At 45.1% G+C, this 25,032-nt stretch overlaps 1 protein-coding gene and 1 long non-coding RNA gene across 2 annotated transcripts; one reads left to right on the top strand and one right to left on the bottom strand.

Annotated features, from left to right (window-relative positions):
* Positions 1-560: 560 nt before the first annotated feature.
* On the top strand, positions 561-14,932 carry LOC120651214. The gene is made up of 2 exons (XR_005665986.1): positions 561-695; positions 14,620-14,932. It is a non-coding gene; the product is annotated as an uncharacterized LOC120651214 (long non-coding RNA).
* Positions 14,933-17,040: 2,108 nt separating this feature from the next.
* LOC120651211 (2-hydroxy-6-oxononadienedioate/2-hydroxy-6-oxononatrienedioate hydrolase-like) lies at positions 17,041-23,842 on the bottom strand. Its single transcript, XM_039928635.1, has 5 exons — positions 23,049-23,842; positions 18,027-18,119; positions 17,844-17,911; positions 17,632-17,770; positions 17,041-17,457 (listed from the first exon to the last, which is right to left on the bottom strand). The coding sequence occupies exons 1-5, from the start codon at positions 23,733-23,735 to the stop codon at positions 17,380-17,382; spliced, it is 1,065 nt and encodes a 354-aa protein (XP_039784569.1). The 5' UTR covers positions 23,736-23,842; the 3' UTR covers positions 17,041-17,379.
* Between the last annotated feature and the right edge of the window lie 1,190 nt (positions 23,843-25,032).

A 25,032-nucleotide genomic window follows, 5' to 3' on the forward strand; every position in this document is an offset into this window, starting at 1 on the left:
TTAAAAGTGAAGGTGTTAGCTGTTGACGCTCACTAACGATTAATTCTAGGCGTCAACTTGATCAGAAAATTATGAGAGTTTGCATTTTTTACACGCATCATTTATCAAATAAACCCCGAATCACACTTTACCTTTTGAAAATTGCAAGATGAGTTTTCGAGCTAATTTGCAGGTTGCGAGCACACTTTGATATGAGATAAAATCACAGATAAATTTAGAGCCCAGAATCAGGCTCAAATGAACCAAGCGAAGCCCAAAGATTAAGCCAAACCGACTTAGGATAGGTTGTGCCTCAACGTTTGGACAAGAGGAGGCCTATGACAACCAAATGAAAGAAGCTGGGGGCGGTTGGTGGCAGTGGGCCGTCGGGCGACCAGCCCGGTCGGCCGGCCGGCCTGTGAGCCCCACCGCCTTAATCCAGCTACGTAGCGGCGTGTCATTGGCTCCCAACATCGGTTCTGCAAGGAATGGGCGCTACTCAGCCGTGACTTCCTCCTATAAATACAAGGGGAGGAGGTGAGAATTAACACACACACACACACACACACACACACACAAACACACACACACACACACACACACACACACCTCAACACACTCACTTCAAGGAAGCTCTCTTGCTTTAGTCTATAGTTTAGAGGAGTTTAGGAGAAGTCTAGGAGTCATCGAGTCCTCGGAGTTGCTTAGCAGTTCTGGTATGGGTTCTTCTCTAGTTCTCTCGTGTAATTCTCAGTCGTTTGTAATAGAATTAGATTATGGTTACCAATATCTGCTTGAAGTATATTCTGAGTTATCGTGATCTGGTTGCGTTATCAATTGATGCTTGCAAAAATCAACAAACTATAATTTGGAACTGATGAGGGAGTATGTTTCTTCTTTCTTTTTGTTTCCTTGTCGTGTGATTTGGCCTGGACTGATGGGTATAGAGTTGATTACTTCATGCATGTGTCGCGAACACATTTGCATGCAGCTGGTGTGGCATATTTGTAAGTGCAATAATGGAATTATTAGGTTGATGATCATTCTCTATACAATTAAAATTAAGATGTATTATATGGTGCGGTGCCTTTCGTTTTCACTGTAGGCTCGCGAGATTGTGACTGTATTAGGTTGATTCGTGTCAACGGAATCATACCAATCTCAGATAGAAACCATTCTTTGATGGGGGTGACATCAGCCACTTACTAACTCCCAGCAAGGTTCATCTAGTCTAGGGCTTAAGTGATGACTTACAAGTTGCTTCCTTAATTTATTTCTAATTATTTCCAGGAAAAGGGTCCACCACGCATATACAATCTATCTTCCAACCATGCTGTATATACATGTTTCTATATTTTCTCTTGCAATGACGACTGTGTGATAAGGTAGGCAGTAATTGAGGGCTTCATCTGCTGAACAGGCACTTACTTCTAATTAGTATGTCTGGCTTTCTGAAAGCATTTATCCATCCAACACAGGTTGTAAAGATCTGACCATATGAATAAAGATATTAATTGAAAGAAATTCATAATGTTAGAGGGACCTCAGCACCTTATCAAGCATCTAATTTATTGTCAGTTAATAAACTTTCTTTTGATGACGACTTTTTTCTATGATTTAATAAAATATTGATAGGAATATTTAGGTTTTGTAAAACTTTAGAAGGATGGGAACAGTTTCCTAGTGTGAAAATTTTCAATAAAACATTGTGAATCTCAGTAGCTCACTAATGAAGTCCGTTGAAGAAAGTAGAGACCAAACAAATCTGTGGCAGAGTTGAGGATGCTTCAGATTTGTAGCCAGGTCAGCTAAATTTGTTGGTTCTCAAATGAATGAAGACGAAACTCAGATAAATAATGGCAACCATGCCAATTTGATGTACTATTAATTTGATTTGGATGCATATACATATAAACAAATGCATATATAATTTAATTGCATATTTAGACCCACTTGTCACCTGTGTGTGGAATTACTTCTTGGCTGTACCTGATCGCGTTGCTACCTTTCCGACGTTCACAGTTACGTGCAAACATCTGCAGGTGGCTCTTGGGCCTTGGCTTTTGGCTTCTGGGTTGTTTCAGTAGCCATTTGCAGTTCAGAAGGTCTGAAATCAATATACACACATTATCATTTCCGTATATAGCATGCCGCACTACTAGAAAACGGACCTTGGGCACCGGCTGAGAAAGGCCAAAGGCACCGGTTTCCCAACCGGTGCCCCGCAACCGCGGCCATTGGCCTCTACTTAAGACACCGGGTTTTTCAACCGGTGCCTTAGGCTTCCATTGGTACCGGTTGGAAATACCAGCCGGTACCAAAGAGGCTTCCACGCTGATGTAAGGTGGCAGCCCCTTTGGTACCGGTTGATATTTCCAACCGGTACCAATGACCTTTTCCCTTTTTTTTTCCCAAATCCAGTTTTGTTTGTTATAATTGCTAAACGCACTCAAGCTCTACAGTACTCTACGTTCATTGGTTGTTCGTGTTCATTTTCAGAGAATATTTGAAACTAACTAAAAGTGAAATGCGAGCATATAATTAAGCTAATTAGATGAACTAATATATTTACAAATTTCCAAACATCAAGGCATAATGTTTAAAAATATTTACAAATGTACAAGTCATGTTAGCCGTCCAACTACTGGTCCCCTTAGGATGTCGATGGAAGTCCTCTATAGATGTGACCGTCGTGGTAGAACTCGCCTCTAGGATCCAAGATCTCGTTTCAAAATGAATCCGGCGAGCTGCTCGCACACGGCGTTGATCCGATCAGTAGAGTAACATTCATCCCCCATTTGAGACATCTATCATTTAGGAAAAAAGCATTAGCATTATGTGCGTTAGTACAATTATGAAAATATACTAGTGAATGGTTTGGACGTACTCTCGTTTCTTCATCAGTAGCCTTCCCGCATGGAGTCATGATATGCAAGTAGTCGCATACGTAGTACCCGCACCAATCAGTTCCTTGTTGTTGTCTCGCACACTTAAGGAGAAACAAATAAATTACTTAATTTAGAACAATTTGGGATTATATACTTAACTAGACAAATCTTTATGAATGAACATACCGGATAATCCATGTTAACGTTCAGTTCGGGCCTCCATTGATCACGTCCTTTGTTATTTTTCACAATTTTTTTTCAAAACCTGCGCTCAAAGTTAAGTTTGATATTCAGGAATTGTTATTAACAGAAAAAAGATTTGATTGTGCAAACTGAACTTACCTGTTCAAGGGGTCTATGATATGTTGGATTGCGGACTTTGGATTTCTCATTGAGTCAAAGACTATAAGATTGCCGGTCTCTACGGAAAGTATGAGTAAAATCCAATGATAACTGCAGATATAGATATGATATATACATAAATGTATTAGACAACTTAGTATTTATTTTGTAATATAACAGAGGTTTGAGTCGATCAAGGCTTACCCAAGGTTGTATGGTATGAATATATAGGATTTGTAACTTTGCCTAGTCAACGAATCGTACATGTTTTCGCACGTTTCCTTGTAACTTTCGTTGATCAATTTCTGGTTGACTAGCAAAGGAGACATGAAGCCGATCTGATGGTGCCATCCATATTTTCGGCTTCTTTGGGTCTCCTGTCTAAACGATGCAATAGAAATTTTATAATGCACACATATAATTATGTTCTTGTTAACAAAAAGTATTAATGTAGAGGTAAGTGATACTTACAAAACCCAAATGGTGATGATAGAGGCGTCGAGGGCTTGTCGATGGTAAATGTGATATAAATTTTGAAAGTACACCCAGAAGTCGTCCTCCTCGCGGAAGAAATCATGGTCACGATACTTGACTCCAAATATTTTCCCTTCGTCTTTCGCCATTCGCAGGTACCATCTATGCAAATTGAACATCTGCGTGCCTAGACTTTTCTCCTCTTCCTCAGTGACAAACGGTTTTCCATGCTGGAATGGAGTAATAGTGCGAGCGACAGGGATTTTTGCCTCCACATGCCCCGTTGCCTCCTCTAGCGTTAATCCAGTTTCAGAAAGAAATATTGCGGCATGTAGGTCCGCCTGGAGTTGTACGTCCGTCGGGTGTAGGAGTGGCAACCCTGGCACCCGGAGGGGCTCGAGTTCTTTTTGTTGTGTGCTAAGCTGAGGAATGGTCTTGCCACATTTTTTCTTCAGATTTCTCACCTTGTGTGCCTTTGTCAGTGTACGATCATAGTCCGAGGGTAAGCTTTTCGGTTTTGGTGGGTTGTCTAGGTTTGCGAGAAGCTTTTTCCCTAGTTCTAGAGGTACCTTTTCCCTCGGCGGGGGGACTTTAGGCTTCAATTATTCTTTTATATATCGAGCAGTCTCCTCTTCCAACTCCTCAGCGGTTTTCTCGTAGGTTAATTGTCTTTCGACCGTTTTCTGCTTCTTCTTTGAGGGTCCAGCCGCTGGGAGGGATGCTGTCTTTTTCTTTCCCTTTTCTGGTGTAGGAGGAGTTGGAGTACTCGTGGCCCTTTGCGCCGGCGGAGACGGTGGTGAAGGAGGTGTTAGTGGGGACGGCGGTGAGGTAGGCCGCGGAGACGGGCGATCGGTTTGCACGGGAGCTGTTGTGCTTGCAGTAAGTTTGATGTCGGCCTTGCGCCATAGAACGACCCCGTGCAGTGCGTCTCCCAATGTCTTCTCTCCATCCCCTCCAACGAAGTCGAGCTCAAGATCCTCATTGTTTCCAACTATCTGCTCAACTGTGACGGAGGTGTAGCCAGGAGGTATCGGCCTTCCATGAATTGTAGTAGAAGGATTCAGGGGCAGGGCTGACCCGTATGCGACATGAATGGATATATTTCTTGCTCGCACATTAAGCTCGCACGGTGTCGGCATGGTGACATCATCCACTGGATACCTCTGGTCATCTATCGCCGTTGGCTCAATCTGGGGTTGCTGTTCCACTTGTACGTCGGGCGCCGCCGTCAATGCACAGTTGCTGCGTCGCTGAGAGGCCGGGCTTATCACAACATCCGGGTGTGACCCAGCAGTGCCCCTTTGGCTCAGAGCTAGCCGCACCGCCTCATTGACCCTGGCGTCCATCTGAGATTCCAAGGACGCAACCTTCTTGTTCATCTTTTCTTCTATGGCACGAAGTTTCTCTTCCTGTTCGGCTTTGCTCTTTCGGTGAGTCTTGTAAGAGGGATCTCCGGCCCAAGCAACTTTCCATGGGACCACGTCGATGCCGCGGGCTCGTCCAGGGTGTTCCGGATTCTTTAATACCCTTGTCAGCTCATCATTCTCCCTTTGAGGATGGAATGTTTCTTGTTGAGTCTCATCTATTGCAGCGACTAGATCGCGGGACACTTCTTGCATATGCTCGGGCACGACCAAACTTCCATCCAACTGGTTTAGTGTCACGCCATTAGCAAATAACCACCACTTTTATCTATCCGGCCAATCCCAAGTCGTCGGCCTGATGCCTCTATCTATAAGGTCCTGCTCCATCTTCTGCCATTTTTTAACTGACTTCTTGTACCCGCCAGCCCCAAGGTGGTGGCTGTACTTCTTATTTGCTGCATTCACCTTGGCTTGTTCGGATTTTTTTTGGGCTTCCTCTGATAGTTTGTATTGTTTGAACTCCTCCCAGTATGGTTTAACCTGAGGAAGATCGTCCCAGTTCGGCTCCTTATCCTTCTTGATGTAATTCGTGTACAACTTCTTCTTGAAAGTTGCAAAGGCAAATACCATCTTTCTCAAGGCACATTTCTTCACAAGTTCTTGGTCAACTCCTTCAGAAAGAGTGAACATATCCTTAAGTTCTGCCCATAGCATTTCCTTCTGATGTGCAGGCACGGCGTGTTGCTGTTCTTCGGGTTTGGTCGTTTTCCATAGTCTTGTGGTGATCGGAATTCTTGCCCGAACAATAACCCCACATTGGTTGACAAATTTTGTGCTAGCATCCTCTGGAGCACTTGGACAGCCCTCTGCGTCCACTTTTGTGACGACCTGTCTTCCCTCCATTTTCTTGGTTGGCCGGCGTCTCCCTTTTGACTGGCTCAACGAAGTCGATGCGGAGGTCGACTAAATTACAGAAAAGATATGTTAATTGCAAAACTAATCTACCGAAGTCACCATGCATATAGTTTTAAGATTCGTACTGGAACATGCTGCTGTTGATTGGGCGGCGGCGCAAAGTCATCATCTTCTTCATCGGCATCTCCAGACATATTCAGGAACGAATCAGCTGTCCGAGCATCTTCTTCAGTGATTGGCTGGGTGGTGTTAGTCCTCGTATCTTCGTTTATTGCATCCAACATGTATTGCCCGGCAGCCTGCTCATCACCGAAGGGGTCCATCCTTAACTGAAACCGTAAAAATGTGTTAGAGTATGTGTCCATCCTTAAATGAAGCAGGAGAATTCAATTCTTTGAACGAATATGCGTGTTTGAGAGAGAGAGAGAGTGTGTGTGTATGTTAGAGGGACAGAGAAAGAGAGAGAGTTAGTGAGTGTGTGTGTGTGTCTGTGTGTGTTAGTGTGAGTGTGTGTGTGTGTGTTAGAGTGTATTAGACAGTGTGTGTGTGTGTGTGTCGTGGAACGGGGTCGAGGAACCAGGTCGAGGAACGGGGTTGCGAGTTGAGGGTCGAGGAACCGGGTCGAGGAACGGGGTTGAGGGTCGAGGTCTAGAGTTGAGGGTCGAGGGATGGCGAATGCGTGAGTTAGAGAGCGAATACGAAATTACTCGTCGTTGTTACTCGTCATTACTCGTCGTCGTCACACGAGTTACATGATAAATACATGAGTTACAGAAATACATGATAAATACATAAATACAAGCATTATTCACTCTCTATTTAAATACATGATTAAATAAAGTCTCTCTAATAACTAAATTCTATAACTAAATTATACACTATATATAAAGGATATAAAGTGGCTAGGAAAGTCCTTATAGGCGTACAGTAAATACATAAATACTTGCCTTCCTCAAACTGCTCCTGCTGCTCAAACTGCTCAGAAGATGGCTGCTCCAGGTACTAGTACTGGGGCTACTCAGATGGATCAACGTCTACTCACGAACACATGGCCAAAAACAATACACAACATAAACTTACATGCAAACAATAGCAAAAACTAAGAAACAGTACAACAATACATGAAAACAGCAATCAAAACTATGCTAGAACTATTCTACGCATTATAACGATCGCGTGGACATAAAGAACGCCTAAAACGGAGCTAGAACGCGAAAACTAGGCTTAAAACAAGATCTAGGGGCTTAACTGTAAGAAAAACAGAGTTTCTAGGGGTTTTCTGCAAAAACCGAGGACCTAAATGTAAATAACGCATAGATCTAGGGTCTAACTCACAAAACTACAAGGGCTGGATGGCGGGTTCTATTACTGGAAAGTTCAGGGGGGTCCGTGCAAGATTTTGGGCTGAACTGCAAATACTTTTGAATAGGACAGGAGCGCGGGTTGATACTCAGAAAGTACAGGGGCTCTATAGCAAAATGTCCAGGCCGAAGGGGTACGCGCGGATCTGATCCGCTGGATCACGATCCCGCGGCTCAGATTAGATCCGGATGTGATCTAATCTCGTCCGTGGGCTGAGGATCGGGCGGCTGGGATCGACTGGGCGCGCGGGGCGGCGGCGGGGCTGGCCGGCGGCCTTGCTCCGCGGCGGAGCACGGCCGGAGTTGTTCGAACTCGGCGTTTTCGGGGTGAATCGAGCTGGGGTTTGGGTCGGGAAGGGACTACGCGACATGCGTAGTCCACTTGAGGCCTTTGCGGGCCTCGGGGAGGTCCGTGGCGGCGTGTGCTACGACGGCGATGGCCCTGCGCGGCGGGGTTCGTCGGCGCGTGGCGTGCAGGCTGCTGGGGTGCGCTACGGGCTAAAGCAATCTAGCGTAAAAGCATGGCGGGGACTAGAGGGTGCTCACCGAGGCTTGAAACGGTCGGGGGGCGTGACGCAGCAGGGTTGGCGGCGAGCTCCGGCGGCGAGGATGGTGCGGAGCTCGGGGAAGGGGCGCTGCAGGGCTTGCTCCGGGCCTCGGGTCTCCTCGAATCGATGCGGTGTGTTGCTGCGGATGTGTACAAGGGGTCAGCGTGGCCGGGGGATCGCCAGCAGCGAGTAATCGCGGCGGCACATAGAACTCACCGGCGTGGAGTTCCGGGGAAAATCCCGTGCGCGGTGCTTGTGGACGGGTCGATGCAGGGGTCCTCCGGGCCTCTGAACTCCACGGGGAACTTCGGGATCGAGCTGCGAAGCCGGTGGAGGGGTCAGGGAGGTCGGCGGTGCGTGCGCGGAGATGGAGGGTGGCGGCGGTCGACCGGAGGAATTGAGGAGCAGTGGAGAATTGGGAGGAAGAAGGCAACGAATTTATACCCCTGGCCAAGGGTACCGGGTCAAAAATTCAGCTGGTACCTATGTAGGCCTTAGGTACCGGTTGTATCTCCAACCGGTGCCTTAGGCGAGGCCTTATGTACCGGTTCTCCGCACACCCGGTGCCTTAGGGGCCCAACGGGCGGGAAATGAAAAGCCCCTATGGTACCGGGTGGATTAACAAAACCGGTACCTTAGGCCTTTTGAAGTTCACTTTTCACTCTTCTTTGACCCCCTTTGAACGGAATTCGTCAGTATCTCAATGGTAACTCGCGGTAATTTGGGCTTCGCGGCCACGGTTCGACTCCCGCGCGACGCCCCACTTTTTTTTACCCAAATAGGACCCTATGGTACCGGTTGGATTTTCCAACCGGTACCAAAGATTATCTTTTCTTTTCCCCTTTCTTTTTCTCTTGTAAATATATTAATTGCCTCATAATTCATAATAAATCTGATATTTGCATAATAAATCTGATAATTGCTTAGAAAATCTGATAATTATCTAATAATTTAAATAATTATCTAATAGTTAAAATAATTGTCTAATAAATTTGTTATTTGCTCAATAAATTTATTAACTGCCTAGTAAATCATTCAACTAAGAAAATATTAACTATGGTTTTAGGTGCACAATAATAAATCATTTAAATGTACAATAATTTTAATTACTACATAATAAATCATTTAGGTGCATAACTAATTATTTTAATTACATAATAAATCAAATAATTGCATAATAAATTATTTAAATGTAAAATAATTCTAAATACTACATGATAAATCATTTAGGTGCATAACTAATCATTTTAATTGCATAATAAATCAAATAATTGTATAATAAATCATTTAATTGTCCAATAAATCAATTCATTGCATAAGAAATCTAATAATGTTCACAGAAAATATTACAAGACATAATCATTCAACTAAGGGAATATTAACGATGGTTCGCTTTACAATCGTCCCTTCATTATGATCATGACGTGCGTACGGAGCCTCCTCTTCGGCTAAAAGAATACTTGTGTCAACCTCCACTGCGAACGGAGTCATGTCTTCAACCTTATTGTATTCTTCATCATCTGTGACATCGTTGACTCCCACAATTTTTCTTTTTCCTGCCAGAACAATATGGCGCTTTGCCTCATCTCCGGCACCTACAAAACTTGATTTATTCCTGGACTTGTCCTTTCTCGTTTTGCTAGACATGTCCTGCACATAGAAAACTTGAGTGACATCTTTAGCTAGGACGAATGGTTCGTCTCGATAGCCAAGCTCTTTGAGGTCTACCATTGTCATTCCATACTCGTCGATATCGACACCTTTTCCTGTGAGTTTAACCCATTGACAACGAAATAGAGGTATGTTCAACGGCCCATAGTCGAGTTCCCAGATCTCTTCAATGTAATCAAAATATGAGTTCGTTTGGCCACTAGAGTCGGTGGCATCTATACGGACACCACTATTTTGATTGGTGCTTTTGTTATCTTGGGCTCTTGTATAAAATGTGTAACCATTAATTTCACATCCTTAGTACATTAGGATTGAATTTGCCGGACCCCTGGCCAGCCAAGCTAGCTGCTCATGAATTTGATCGTTGGCCATGACTTCCTTCTGCAACTAGGTGGCGAATGTATCGTTATGATATTTTGTAATCCATGTCTCAGACTTCAAAGGGTATATACTTCGCACAATTTGCATGTGCTCCTCCATGTATGGAGCCACCAAGGCTGATTGTTGCAGAACTGTGAGATGTGCTTTGCTCAATGTGGCATGATCTGTGGCATTTACTGATTTTCTTCCAAGTGTGCCCTTTCCAATCAGCCGCCCCTCATGACGTGATACTGGAATCCCAATTGGGCAGAGTTCTTCCACATAGTCAACACAAAATTCAATGACCTCCTCTGTGACATAACCCTTCGCAATGCTTCCTTCTGGACGAGCCCGATTACGAACGTATTTCTTTAGTACTGCAAAGTATCGTTCAAAAGGGAACATATTATGAAGGAAAACATGACCGAGAATACCAATCTCTTTGACCAGGTGAACTAGAAGATGCGTCATAATATTGAAGAATGATGGAGAAAATATCATTTCAAGACTGACTAAACTTTGGACAACATCCTCTTTTAGCCTGCTTAAACTCGATGGATCGATTGCCTTCTGAGAAATTGTGTTGAGAAATGCGCATAGCTTTATGATTGTTGCTCGAACATTAGCTGGTAGAATACCTCTAAGTGTAATTGGAATCAATTGCGTCATCAACACGTGACAGTCATGGGACTTTACGTGCGCGAATTTCTTCTCTTTCAAGTTCAGTAGCCTCTTTATATTCGAAGAGTAGCCTGATGGGACCTTGATACTGTTCAAACAGCCGAACATACTTTGCTTCTCTTCGTTACTAAGAGTGTAGCACGCTGGACCTAGATAATGACGTCCTTTATCCCTTTTTTCTGGATGTAGGGCGGCCCGTTGTTTCATACGTTGAAGATCTTGCCGCGCTTCCAATGTATCCTTTGCCTTACCGTATACACCAAGGAAACCTAGAAGGTTCACACAAAGATTTTTTGTTAGGTGCATCACATCAATTGCGTGGCGGACGTCTAAGACTTCCCAATAAGGTAACTCCCAAAAATACTCTTCTTCTTCCACATAGGTGCACGTCCGTCATCACTCTGCACTGATTTGCTGTTGGGTCCTTTTCCGAATACTACTTTTATATCTTTGACCATTTCAAACACCATTTTCCCACAACGGTGCCTAGGCTTGGTACGATGATCTGTCTTTCCATCGTAGTGAGCATGCCTCCTCCTTAATGGGTGCTTGATCGGAAGAAATCGACGATGACCCATATACACGGTCTTCCTACAGTGCTTGAGGTACATGCTGTCGGTTTCTTCTAAACAATGGGTGCATGCCCTATAACCCTTATTGGATTGTCCGGAGAGATTACTTAGTGCTGGCCAATCATTGGTGGTTACGAAAAGCAATGCACGCAGGTTAAAATGATCCTCTACGTGCGCATCCCACATACGAACACCCTCATCTTTCCACAACAATAGAAGATCCTCAATCAGTGGTTTCAGATACACATCTATATCGTTACCGGGTTGCTTCGGGCCGGGGATAAGCACCGGCATCATAATGAATTTCCGCTTCATACACAACCAGGGAGGAAGGTTGTATATACAGAGTGTTACAAGCCAGGTACTATGACCACTACTCTGCTCACCGAAAGGATTCATGCCATCCGTACTTAAGCCGAATCTTATATTCCTCGCTTCATTTGCAAATGTTGGGAATGTTCTGTCCACTTTTCTCCACTGCGACCCATCAGCGGGGTGTCTCAACATATTGTCTTGCTTACGTTCTTCTTTGTGCCATCGCATCAATTTAGCATTCGTTTTGTTCATGAACAAACATTTCAGACGTGGTATTAGAGGAAAATACCACATCACCTTGGCAAGCACCCTCTTCTTGACACGCATCCCCTCAACGTCGCCTGGATCATCTCGAGGGATCTTATACCGGCATGCGTTGCATACAGGGCATGAATCCAAATTTTCATACTCACCTCGATATAGGATGCAGTCATTAGGACAAGCATGTATCTTCTGTGCCTCTAATCCTAAAGGACAAACAACTTTTTTTGCCTCGTATGTTGTCTCCGGCAATGTGTTACCCTCAGGGAGTAAGTTTTTTATAAGTTTCAGCAACTTCTCGAATCCCTTGTCAGACAAACCATTTGATGCCTTCCATTGCAACAATTCCAATGTGGTACCCAACTTCTTTTGGTCTTGTTTGCAATCAGGGTACAACAATGTTCTGTAGTCCTCCAACATACGCTTCAGATCTCTCGATTCCTTTTCTGTTTCGCAACCTTCCTCAGCTTCGCGCAGCATCTGACCAAGATCATCTTCTACAACGTATCCTTCAGTATCTTCTTCAGGCTCACCCATTGCAGTGTCGTTGAAAAATGAATTATAATTGGCTGCAAAGTCAGGAATCCTGTCCTCTTCTTCTACATTATTATCCAACACAATTCCTCTTTCGCCATGCTTGGTCCAAACATAGTAGTTCGGCATGAAACCACTATTGAACAAGTGACTATGGATGGTTCTTGATGATGAGTAATCCTTATCATTCTTACAGAATTTACATGGATAACGAACGAAACCGCCATACTTGTGTTTCTCGGCCGCTTCTATGAATTCATGCATGCCATCAATGAACTCCTTTGAACGCCGATCGGCCATGTACATCCATTGCCGACTCATCTAGGTCCACAATACATTTATATACATCATTGTAGTGTACAAATAGTTCATTCATACTATAATAAATTTGAATTCAAATATATAATTGATAATGCATATAACTATAATAAATAGATAATATTCACTTATCAAATAAATTAAATGATAACTGCTTCTAAAAACTAATTGCTAAGTTATGGAGAAAAATAAGTAACCTTTTTTGAAAAAAAACAAAAATTCGCCTCCCCTCCCCTCACTCAGCTGCCATGAACAGTGAGTTCACGACAGCTTGGAGGGGGGGGAGGGGTTGGGGTATTTATAGGCGTGGCTCAAATGCACCGGTTGGTGCTCAACAACCGGTGCCAAACAAAAGGCATAGTCACCGGTTGATGTTACCAACCGGTGCCTTTGTTGTGGGCACGTGGCGGCACCGGGCCATGGCCAAACCCGGTGCCATTGTCCACCCTTTAGGCACCGGTTGGTTCCACCAACCGGTACCTATTCCTCCTTATTCTTTGGTACCGGTTGGTGGCACTAACCGGTTTCTATATTGGGGTTTTGGTACCGGGTGATGCTTTAACCCGGTACCAAATCCCTTACCTTTGATCGCCGCTGGCCAAAGGTACCAGCTGCTTTTGCAACCGGTACTGATGCGTGGCATTAGTACCGGTTGCAACAGCAGCTGATACCTTTGGCCAGGACCTTTGGCCTGTTTTCTAGTTGTGCCGGTCAGTACGTAGCATAATTCAAACATATTTAATCTAAATTTGTGATTGACAAACTTAAACAATTTGTCACCTGTTACAATATATATATAAAAAAAAATAGGCTGATCTGAGTAGCGATGGAAGGGTGATTCCTGCGGAATGAGTTTTCTACTTTGCCAATCGATGGATCGGCTGATCACATATACCTATATTACTAATTAAGAATTACTAGTACAAAATTTCATTAACTGAGACACTTTAAAATTCCCTCGGAGGCGGGCACATTAAAAAACCACCTCGGTTAATGCCTTCGATTAACCGAGGCGGTCATTTTTTATTAACCGAGACGGTTCTAAAAAACCGCCTCGCAAAATCAATTAACTGAGGCGGACAACCTTAACGTGACCGCCTCGGTTAATAGTCCTATTTTCGAAGGCAGGTCACTTATAAAGGTCCGACTTGATTAATAGACAAGCCCAAACAAAGTCCAAATAAACCCAATTGCTAAGAACAAGTATATACCCACGCGCCTCTCACCTCTCCCATACCCACGCGCGCCTCCCAACTCTCCCAATTCCTCCCACTTCCGGCGAGCGTGCCCACCGCTCTTTCCTCCCGGCGAGCGTGTGGCGCGGTGGGCGGCGGCCCCACGCGGCCGCGTGCGCGCGTGCAGCGGCGGCCCTGCGCGAGCGACGGCGGTAGCGGACCTGCGCGAGCAATGACGGCGGCGAGCGGCCACCGAGGCGGATCCGGCGGGGACGGGGACGGCGGCGCGTGGACGTCGGCGTGGTCGCGGCCTCTCCCTCGAGCTTCGCCGCGCCGGCCCCTCTTCCTCGAGCTCCTCCGCCGCGTCGGCCCCTCTTCTCTCTTCTCTCTTCTCTCTCAGATCCAGCGGCGGCAGCGCTCCTCACTGCGGCGCGAGGCTGGGACGGCGCAAGGAGTGCGGCGCAGCGAGCCCGCGGAGGCGGGGGCGGAGCACGCGGCGCGCAGGGGCGGAGCCGGCGGGGTCGGCGGCCTACGGCGGCAGTGGTGGTGGCGGCTCGAGGCGGAGGAGCACGCGGCGGCGGCGGCGCCCGCGGCCTGAGGCTGAGGAGCACGCTGCGGCGGGGGGCACTGCGGCGATGGGCTTGGCGAGCCCAGAATGGCCTGCCGGGCTTTTTCTTTTTTAAAATTGTTTTTGATTAACCGAGGCGGGCATCAAAACCGCATCGGTTAATGCTGGATTAACCATGGCGGTAGTTCCGAGGCGGTTGCGAAAACCGCCTCGGTTAATGCTTTTTGCCCGCCTCGGTAAATGTTTTTTGTATTAGTGAATATTCTACGATTTAACCAGCACTATTCTTTCAGTGGTAGGTGACGTGCCCGTCGATAGCGAGACGCCAGCGGTGACTTTGTCAATATCGAGGATCTGCCGGCTCAGTCTCTTGGAAGTGCTCATAGGGGGTGGATAGCATGTATCTATTTGTTGGGGTGAGTGTGCATGCGTTTGTACTGTGTTTCTTAAAAAAAGAACGCACCATGTTTTTGAAGATCTGATCGGGAAATCAGACGGTAACCATGCATATATGCTAGCTGGCTGGGGCATCTTGACATTTAGTAGGTCTATTATCTAGGATCTGTACGGTTATCGATCACATAAGTATATTTACTTGGATCCGCACATGATCGCTTGAAGCCATGGACAGCGTGATTAAACATAGATCAATCATGGCACATCTTGATCGATCGACTGTGGCACATACATTCAGTACCTCAATGGCCCGAGATACCAGAAATATATCCAGCTTGCATCACATGTATGGCATGTTGCTGAAGCATCGTTTCTTCAACCTCTGCCGGACTAATTAATCAATCCGGTTCATCCTGCGCCCAGTCGATCGGCTTTGTATTTATTTTTGTTTGTGGCTGCGTTTTTTTGGTTAGGTTTGCAAATGTTTTCTCTTGTTGTTTTCTGATACATACCACCAAACATAAGCAAGCTATGCTGAAATTAAATCCATGGTACATGGAAATAAACCTTTCTTCTCAAGTAAAATCAATATAATGTTTTAGCCGGGCGATATTTATATATACAAACGAATACTGCATGTAAAGTTTGAAGACATCAATAGTTACTATACTGTCACTATATATGACCGAGAACACAAAGCACGTGCATGCCATCTTATTCTAGATCTCTGATCTCTTTGCCCCATGATAACCTGTCGGGGCCACGGCTATCGAGTTGATCTGCACAGCTACGTTTCACATGGATTCATTCAGACCATTTGTCTGCTTTTTGTGAATTGTTCAACATTTATTCTGGTTGACAAAATATAATATAGGGTAAAGTCTGGTTTACACCGTAGAACTGTCATAAAAGTCTGATTTTCAACCTTCAACTACGAAATCGGATAACAGAGGTCATCCAACTGTTGAAACTGAGAAAGTTTGGCCCTTTAGGTGGTTTGGAAGGTGGTTTTCTATTTTGTGAGAATTAAAAATATTCAACTTTAACTAAAAAATGTAAGTAATTAATTTTAAGTAAAAAAATACAAAGTAGGTACCAAAAGTTTCCTAAAAATATAACCTATATATTTGCACGATACAACTGAGTTATTCATATCCATTTTTATGTTCATAATATTTGATTGCTTGTAGTTATGCACATTATTTTTGAATAACTAAGATTGAAATATAACAATAATAGATATGTTATATTTTTAGAAATTTTTTATACTAGTTTCCTATTTTTCTAAATTAAAATTAGTTTTGATTTTTGTAGATCTAATTAGAATTTTTTTAAAAAAAATACGAAACCACCTCAAGGGCCAAATTTGTCCGGTTTCAACAGTGGGATGACCTCTGTTATCCGATTTTGTAGTTCAAAGTTGAAAATCGGACTTTTGCGTTAGTTCGAAGGTGTAAATTGGACTTTTTTCTATAATTTATTTGCATCAAAACTACTTATCATCGACTGAATAGATGGTAAAAGCATTTGATTACCACCTCGCTTGGCACCTCTTGGTTAGTTTCAGCCGCCTGATTAAAGTCATTAAAGCTGCAATGAGTCGTATTTTTTGTCTTTTTGCGAGCAGTTTCGTTTTGATAATCCATTGCTTTAGTAACATTATATTATTGATGCAGTGAATGCGCTAATTTGTTCTAGCGGCTATTACATTGTATACTGACAAACAACCTTTCAATAGCCAATTAGTTTTGCAAAGCTGCATTGCTTAGGAAAGAGTTAAAAAAATGCGAAACATCCATTTCGATGACTACCATGCTAAAGATTCTCTGAAAAAATTAACACCATGCCGACAGCACGTAGCACTAGTACGAACAGAGCCCAATCAGTAGGCAGGGAGCATCTCAAATCACATGGTCGTTTTGCGTTGGGCTCGACCGCTGGGGTCACATGGACAAGATTTCAGTTTGATATGTGTGTAGCTAAAGCTTTGTTAGATTATTCCAGAGCCTTATTATTTGTTTGTTTGTTTCCCTGGAAAACATTTTGATTTTGGAGGTTCGTATATTGCTGCTACAAAATGATCTTCAAACTAGATTGTACTATGGACAACCCTAGAAAAAAAGAGTTCGTTACTTTCTCTGATTCGCCTAAAATTTTAAGACATTCTTAGATACATTATCTGTTTCTGGACATAGGACACTTGTATTACTGTTGATATCGACATAGTGCTCGCAAAGGCTGAAACATAACGAACTTTCAGTTACATAAGAATATAAAAAATTCCAGCTGGGATTTGAAGTTCTCAAAACTCGCAAACATATTTCCATAAATTCAGTTGCTGCCCACTTGCCCACTTTTCTTTCAAATCAATGTTATTATTTTCTTAGTAGCATTTTCTTAAATATCCCACTCAATGTCGAATTGGTACATACTCTTGAAAAGAAAATGTGCTAACAAGGGTAGTACAGCCTGGCCTACTTGATGTAGCCGTATATACTCCTATACATGTGCACAACCTTCCTCAACCAAAGCAGCTGTGTACAAGATACAGAACAGTGAATGTACACTCCATCAGAATTTCATCTGATCCCATGTCACAATCAGAGAATCAAATTAACTGGAATCTCGTGCACCGCTGAAGGCAGTATATTTACGCTCTATAGCAGCGGTCGCGAAGAGTCCACCTTTCTTAGGCTCGACCCAGCAAACCTCCTTATCACATTCTTCCAAGATCCCTGCGAACACGAGAGGCATTTTTGTCTAAAATGTCGGTGAAGTAAAAAGCAAATGTGAAACGTGGGGACCTTGAATTCAGGCAGGTGGAGCTCTTCATTCTACTGCTCAAAGGGTTTCAATGTGTATTCAGATCAATTTAATAAAAATTCTACAATGGCTATATAGTTATGTACCTTGCAGTCATCCCGATATTTGACTGTGGGATCGACGATGTAGTTCCTTATAAGTCTGCAAAGCTCTGCTGGCTTTTCACGGTTTATGGCATGACCGGCATTCTTCACTATGACTAGTTCTGAAGTATCTCCCAGATGCCTGAATTTGGATACCAAAGCTTAATGGATTATCATTAAGACTCAAATAGGATGACAGATGTGAATAGATAAACCTCTTCAGCCTTAGGCCAAGTTCCAATGGAAAGACCTGGTCTTGCTCTCCCCAGATTATCAAGGTTTGCTGCCAAATCAACACAATATGCAACAATTATATTCTTCAACTGTGAACAGGAGCATTTTTTGTTTAGATCTAGTATGATCCCAAAGTCAATTGCTTGCGCAATGCAAATCATTACCTGACTAATTTTAGGAAGATCTGAAAGCTTCCTACTACTGATCAATGCATATAACAGCTCAGTCTTCTCTTTCACATTGTCAGTGCACATAACCTGCAATATAATATAAATAAAATGTATAATCCTACTGTGCATATAACAAAGTTAAGAAGCCACTTCCTTTGTCAAAAGCACACAAACCATGTATGAATCTACTCAATTTGATTTCAGACCAATCAGCCTGGTACACTCTTTTGCAAAGCTGGTTACTAAGTTATTGGCCAACAGATTGGCTGGTCGTCTGGATCAATTGGTCTCCCCAAATCAAAGTGCCTTTATAAAAGGGCGTTTCATCTTAGATAATTTCTTGTTGGTGCAGCATACCACAAAGTTCTTGCATCAACAGAAGCAGCCACGAATTCTTCTGAAGCTGGACATCACTAAGGCCTTCGATTCTGTATCTTGGCCTTTTTTATTGGAGGTTCTGAAGAACTTGGGATTTGGGCCTGTTTGGTGTGACATCATCAGTGGGCTGCTGGCCTCTTCCTCCACTCAAGTCTTGCTCAATGGCTCCCCTGGAAATAAAATTGCACACTGCAGAGGTCTAAGGCAAGGCGACCCCTTATCACCGATGCTCTTCATACTTGTAATGGATATTCTGTGTCTTATGGTGAAAAAGGCATCGGAGGAGGCACTGCTGCAACCTTTGGCTTCTCGTGCGCTACAGCAGCGGATCTCCCTTTATGCTGATGATGTAGTCATCTTCCTTCATCCTGCAGCAGAAGACATTGGGGTTACTCTGGATATTTTGCAGCTCTTTGGGGAAGCCTCAGCCCTCCGAACTAATGTGCAGAAGAGTTCTGTCCTTCCTATACATTGCCTAGAAGAGGATAGAGCAATCTTACAAGAAAACCTTCCTTGCCCAGTCTCGGATTTTCCATGTAAGTATCTTGGAGTACCCCTCTCACCTCACAAGTTGACAAGAAATCAGATCCAGCCTTTGATCGATAAGATCGCTGATCGACTCCCAAGCTGGAAAGCGGACTTGCTCACCAAAACTGGACGAAAAAACTTGGTACAATCAGTTCTCACCTCCATGACTGTCTATTTGCTTATGGCATTGGATCTTCCTCCTTGGGCTTTGAAGGCAATAGATAAGTGCCGACGCGGTTTCTTATGGAAAGGTCGAAAAGAGGTCAGAGGTGGTCATTGTCTCATTGCCTGGCACAAAGTTGCAAGGCCAATTGAGCTTGGTGGTCTTGGTATCTCAAGTTTGCAGCATCTTGGTTGGGCACTCAATTTACGGTGGCTCTGGTTGCAGAAAACTGAGCCTGACAAGGTCTGGAATTTCTTCACAGTTCATGCCCCAAAACAGGTCAGAGCATTCTTTTCAGTGGCCGTTATCTCTGAAGTCGGAAATGGAAAAAATACTTGCTTCTGGACGGATAGGTGGCTGCATGGGCAGAGACTGGATCAGGAAGACTGAAACGCCTGGCTGGGCAGGAAACCCAGCCAGATCGCCGAAGAACAGGCCGCCTAAGGCTGGTTCTATTCTTCTTCGATAACTCTAACCCTAGGATTCAGGCCACCTTTATAGACTGGGCACCACAGGCCTACTCCTCTAACCTGCTCCTCTGGGCAGCTCATGAGATAGCCGCCGCCGCCGCCGCGAGCGTGTACGTCCGGAGCAAGGATGGCACCCAGTCCTTGTTGTCCATCGGCGGCTGAAAAGTGGTGGACAGAGGATGAGGACGAGGGCACCGCCAACGCGGATGCCGTGGCGGAAGCCTCCGCCTCCCCCTTGGCCCTCCGATGCAGCGGCACGTAGCGTTGAACAGCGGCGGAGGACGCCGCCGACGCGGATGCCGCAGCGGCGATCTCTGCCTTGGCCGCCAATGGTGCTGTTGCCGCCCCCGCCGCTAGTGCAGAGATGACTGTAGGGGCAGCCACGAGCAAAGTACTAGCGGTCACGCCGACAGACAGTGCACCGCCGCCGATGTCCGCCGCCGCCGCTGCCAGTGCAGCAAATTGTGCAGCAGTGTGGAACTGTGCTAGCACCGCTGCGGCTGCTGGCGATGTTGTTGAGGACAGCGGTGTAGCAGACGGGGCGCCGACGATGATGTAGCCGCCGGCCAGCGTCGCCCGCCTGAGCAGCGACCCCACTTTCTTCGCTTGCTGAAATTTCTCCAGGCGCGTAAGGCGCTCCTCGTGGGAATCCAGCTTCTCATTGATGATGGAGAGTTGCGTGAGGGCGTAGTCGATCTTGGCGGATATGGTGGAGAGGGTCGCAGGATCGATGCTAGGGCCAGTCATGGTGTATGACGAGGCCCCTGCGCTGGATCTTTGATACCAATTTGTTATGGCTTGACTAGATCAGGAAGATTGGAACGCCTGGCCGGGCAGGAAACCCGACCAGATCGCCGAAGAACAGGCCTCCTAAGGCTGGTTCTATTCTTCTTCGATAACTCTAACCCTAGGATTTAGGCCACCTTTATAGACTAGGTGCCCTAGCTAAACCCTAATCACCCACGGGGTACTGTTCGCGCGTACTGTAGCCGCGTGAACAGTACCGCGGGCCTCCCTTTTGGGCTCTACTCAGCCCATACAGGCCCTGCCTGCTGCCATAACACCTAGAGCACGGAATCGATCTGTTTTTGATGCCTTTACAGGTGCTAGATGGATTACAGACATAAAGGGAGCTTTTACTTTGGATGTCCTAGTGGAATACCTTGCACTTTGGGATCTCCTCTCGGAAGTTACTTTACATTCAGATATAGATGATGTGCATGTGTGGCAATTATCTACTACGGGGCAGGACACCGCCAAATCAGCTTATGAGGCTTTGTTCATTGGAGCCACTAGTTTGGGCCCTTGGGAGAGAATTTGGAAAAGTTGGGCGCCTGCCGCCTGGCAAGTGCAAGTTCTTTCTGTGGACTGCTGCACTAAATAGGTGCTGGACAGCTGATCGCTTGGCCAGAAAAGGCCTCCCCCACTCAGCGGCATGCCCTCTTTGTGACCAGGTTGCAGAAACTATCGATCACTTACTGGTCGAGTGTGTTTTCTCCCGACAGGTCTGGTTTAGTGTTTTGCAGCATTTCAGTCTTCAGGTTTTAGTTCCACAGACCAATTCTTCCTTCTTCGATTGGTGGGAAGCTGCAATCTCAAGAGTGGATAGCCAGGTCCAAAAAGGTTTAAATACCATCATCATCTTGGTAGCTTGGTCCATTTGGAAACACCGCAATAGATGCATCTTCGACGGTGTTGTGCCTGATGTTTCTTGTGTGGTCTCGGTCTGTAAAGAGGAACTGCGCTAGTGGTCCTTAGCCGGGGCTCGAGAGGTGTCTTACCTCCTCGCCCAGGAACACCCAGTGGGTTAGGTTGTTGGTCAGATCTCACCCTTGTTGGTTTCTTGAGAGAATTTTTCAACAGGTGTCTTTTGCAAGGGCATGATATAGGCCCCTAACTGTATCACCCAGGGTTTTCACCCCTCTTTTTCTTCTTAATATATTGATGTGCAGCTCTCCTGCGTGTTCGAGAAATTTTTTCCATCAAGCTATTTATTACAGAAGATGAGGAACAGCCAGACAATGACCCGTCCAAATTCAAATACCGCTTTCTCCATGCACAAAATTAATAAAAAACTTGACCTACGGGGGGGTATGACGGCCCCCGGGATCCTAAACCCCTGCCCCACCCTTACACAGCGGTGCCGTTGCCCATACTGTAACCTGTGTGAGAGCGGGTCAGGACCTATTTTCCATGTGCTTTGGTGTGTAGGCAGGTGAGGGGATTTCTTTAACCCCAGCCTCAAATTCGCTCCTACGGGGAGTCAAACTCAGGACTTGAGGAGTGCTACTGAGGCCACTTAACCAATCTGGCTAGGCACCCATTTGCCATGCATAAAATTAATTAGTAGCCCCCTTTGTCAGTCGTGTCTAGTAAGAAAAAAAGACATGATTATAGCAATCACAAAATTGATGGTATTCACCTTCTAATAACGGTCAATGTAATGATGATACCGCCAGAATAGAAGAGAAGGAGATTGTAGAGACGTTTTCAATGTAAAAATAGATGCTTACTGTTTTTGAGCACTAAATATCAAGTTGATTAAATGGCTAGGGAAAGCACGAGGAACTTATGGGTTCATAAGTCCACCAAAATTATATTTTGTTTTCCCATCATCAATCCTTGAGTTTGGTACAGTACAATAGATTAATATTTTGCTATTGCAGGTTCAACCAAACAAGTCAGTATTTAAACCACTAACTCCTCTTGCCATGTCCAATTTATAATGAACATCTTGCAGCAGCATATCAATTAATCAATCTATAACAAATCAAATTCGAAGCATTCTCCAGGATTTTTATGACGTTGACGAATTAGGTTTAATCAATCTATAAACCTGAAGTGATATTAACCATTACTAAATGCCTTAATCAGGGTTTCTTTCATTCACAATATTAACAACTACAAATGCCTCAGCTATAATTCTATCACTGCTAATTGCCTATTGACCTGATCCAAGCATAAATAGTTTATTATAGTATCACAACAAACAAGTGCTGACAATAATAATACAATGAAAATCCTCACTGTTGAATTATACAATGTACGGGGAAATTAGATCGTTTAGATGAACATAAGAATCCTGAATTGCCACCGAATTGACTCTCATTCCTGAACTCCCTTTATACAATCCTACAGGTGGCTTTTGGAACTTTGGATGGGCTTTAGGAATGGGGCTGGGACAAGAGGGAGGTTGTATAAACAGGCAAGTTTGGGTTGGATATGATAACTCAATAGGTTTACTAAATTGCTGTGTCTTCAACTAGGAAGCTATGCACTAACTAACAGCACCTGCAATGCAACGGATGGACCAATCAGGGGAACAATTGTGGATCTACAAGCTCTTAACTTCAACACCGAACCACCGAGCAGAAGAAGTCGTACCAAATAACCACTCATTCTCAATTACCAACGCTGCAGGCTGCAGCACAAGAAACTGCAGGTGAATTTAGTTGGCACGACGCTGAATTTACCTACCCTGATGTAGTCCCTGATGAAGCAGGACGGCATGAACCGCGGCGGGTGGCAGAAGGTGAGCCCCACGAGCCTCCTGAGATCCTCCGGCCGCTGCGGCAGCAGCAGGCTGGCAGCCTCGGCGATGTCCTCGACAGCGAAGAGCCCCGCTGCCAGGTCTGCGTCCTCGAGGCACACTCCCGCCGCGACGAGCACGAGCCGCTCCACCGCCGCCGGGAACGCGTGGGCGAGGTGGTACGCGACGAACCCGCCGTAGCTAACGCCGACGACGGCGTACCGCTGCGGCGCGGAGGGGAGCGCCGACATGGCCGCGGCGATGCAGGCGGCCTGGTACGCCGGGGAGCGGTCGGCCGCGGGGGAGGAGGAGGCGCCGAAGAAGATGAGGTCCGGGACGTAGGGGGCCAGGCCGGCGGCGAGGAGCGGGCGGAGGAAGGGGGCCCACTGCCAGGTGGCGTTCGCGCCGAATCCGTGTAGGAGGAGGACCGGGTGCAGGGGGGCGGCCCCAGTAGTCGCGGCCGGCGGGAGCCAGAGGTGCACGACGGCGCCGTCCTGGAGTGGGACAGCGACCCGGCGGAGCCCCGCGGAGTGGAAGCAGCGCGTGTAGCAGCGATCACGCACGAGCGTAGGGCTGAAACGTTTCTGCCACCGGCGGCGGGGAACGGCGGCGGGCGGTGGCGGCTGCGCGGGCATTTCGCTCGCCAGATCGCCGGAGGCGGCGGCGGGAGATCCCGAGGGAGGACAAGCGCGTGTGGGAGGGTGTGGACTGGGTCTATGCTCCAGCCTCCAGCGGCAGTACGTGGCTATGCGCACTCATCCTCTATTTTCGTATCTCAGGTTATCGAAATTCTGGCACGTGTTTATTTAGTGGTTTTGCATATTTCTAGTCACATATTTAAAACTAATTCTATATTAATTTTATAGAGCTATATAATATACTTCATGGTATAAAAGTTCCACCAAATAGACAAATCAAGAATATATAAATCGCAAAATCCAACAAAATAAAATTAATAACAATAATAATGGAGCATAAGAACTTGTCTCAATCCATTATTGTTGGTTATTGATTGATATGGGAATTTAAAATATGACCAACTTAAAAAATGTAGCAAGATCCATCCATATTTCTTTCTCACATCAGCCATGGTATGCGATTAATTTATCTAGATATATTTCTCCACGCAGGTGTTACATATGGTCTTTAGAGCTCCGGCTATATCTTCAGGAATGTTATCTTTGCTCTCGTTCCATAACCACTTCAGTAGATCTATGACCAACCACTTCCTCAGAACTCTCACATCCTGCTATACAAGGCATCACCACAACAAAATGTTAGTTAGATGGCTAATAGCATAGCATCATCATAGCAAGAGCATTTAACTTTGACGAAGAGTGTTACTAACCACACACAACAATTGATGAAATTGTTTACCATCCCACATGTCCATGAGACTGATAGCAATAAACCTCGCCAAATTACTGGCGATTGCAATATGTAGTTGGGATTTTGATTACAGCTAGCCTCTCATGGAAGGTACTGTTCATAATGGCCAATTCCTCAGTGTCTAGACCTGCAAAGGTCAAGAAAGATTAAGAGCTTATCAATCTGTACAATAAGGATTTACCAGAATAAGTGCCTGCAGCTATGTTTTAAAACAAAATGGGAAAATAAATTTTTAGGACATGTGACTATAATAAAAGGCAACAATTACACTAAGAACGGTTTGATTCATTGGTATTGGGCAGTGTTCATGATAATTGCAACATTCTGCCGGTGGACAGCAAGAAAAGATATTTGAACCCGATGACATGATAGCTTTTATTTTTTTTTTGTCATCAAGTCATGATTCCAATTGGATTTTTGCAATTACCATATAAATTAATCTGCACTCTAAATAAATGCTAAGTCGCTAATCCTACATCTGCTCAGCATTTAAAACTCAAAACAGTAAGAAAAACATGCAGATGGAAAGAGAATGTGCTTAGG

Source organism: Panicum virgatum, chromosome 9K (assembly GCF_016808335.1).
Source record: "Panicum virgatum strain AP13 chromosome 9K, P.virgatum_v5, whole genome shotgun sequence".
NCBI classification, from domain to species: domain Eukaryota; kingdom Viridiplantae; phylum Streptophyta; class Magnoliopsida; order Poales; family Poaceae; genus Panicum; species Panicum virgatum.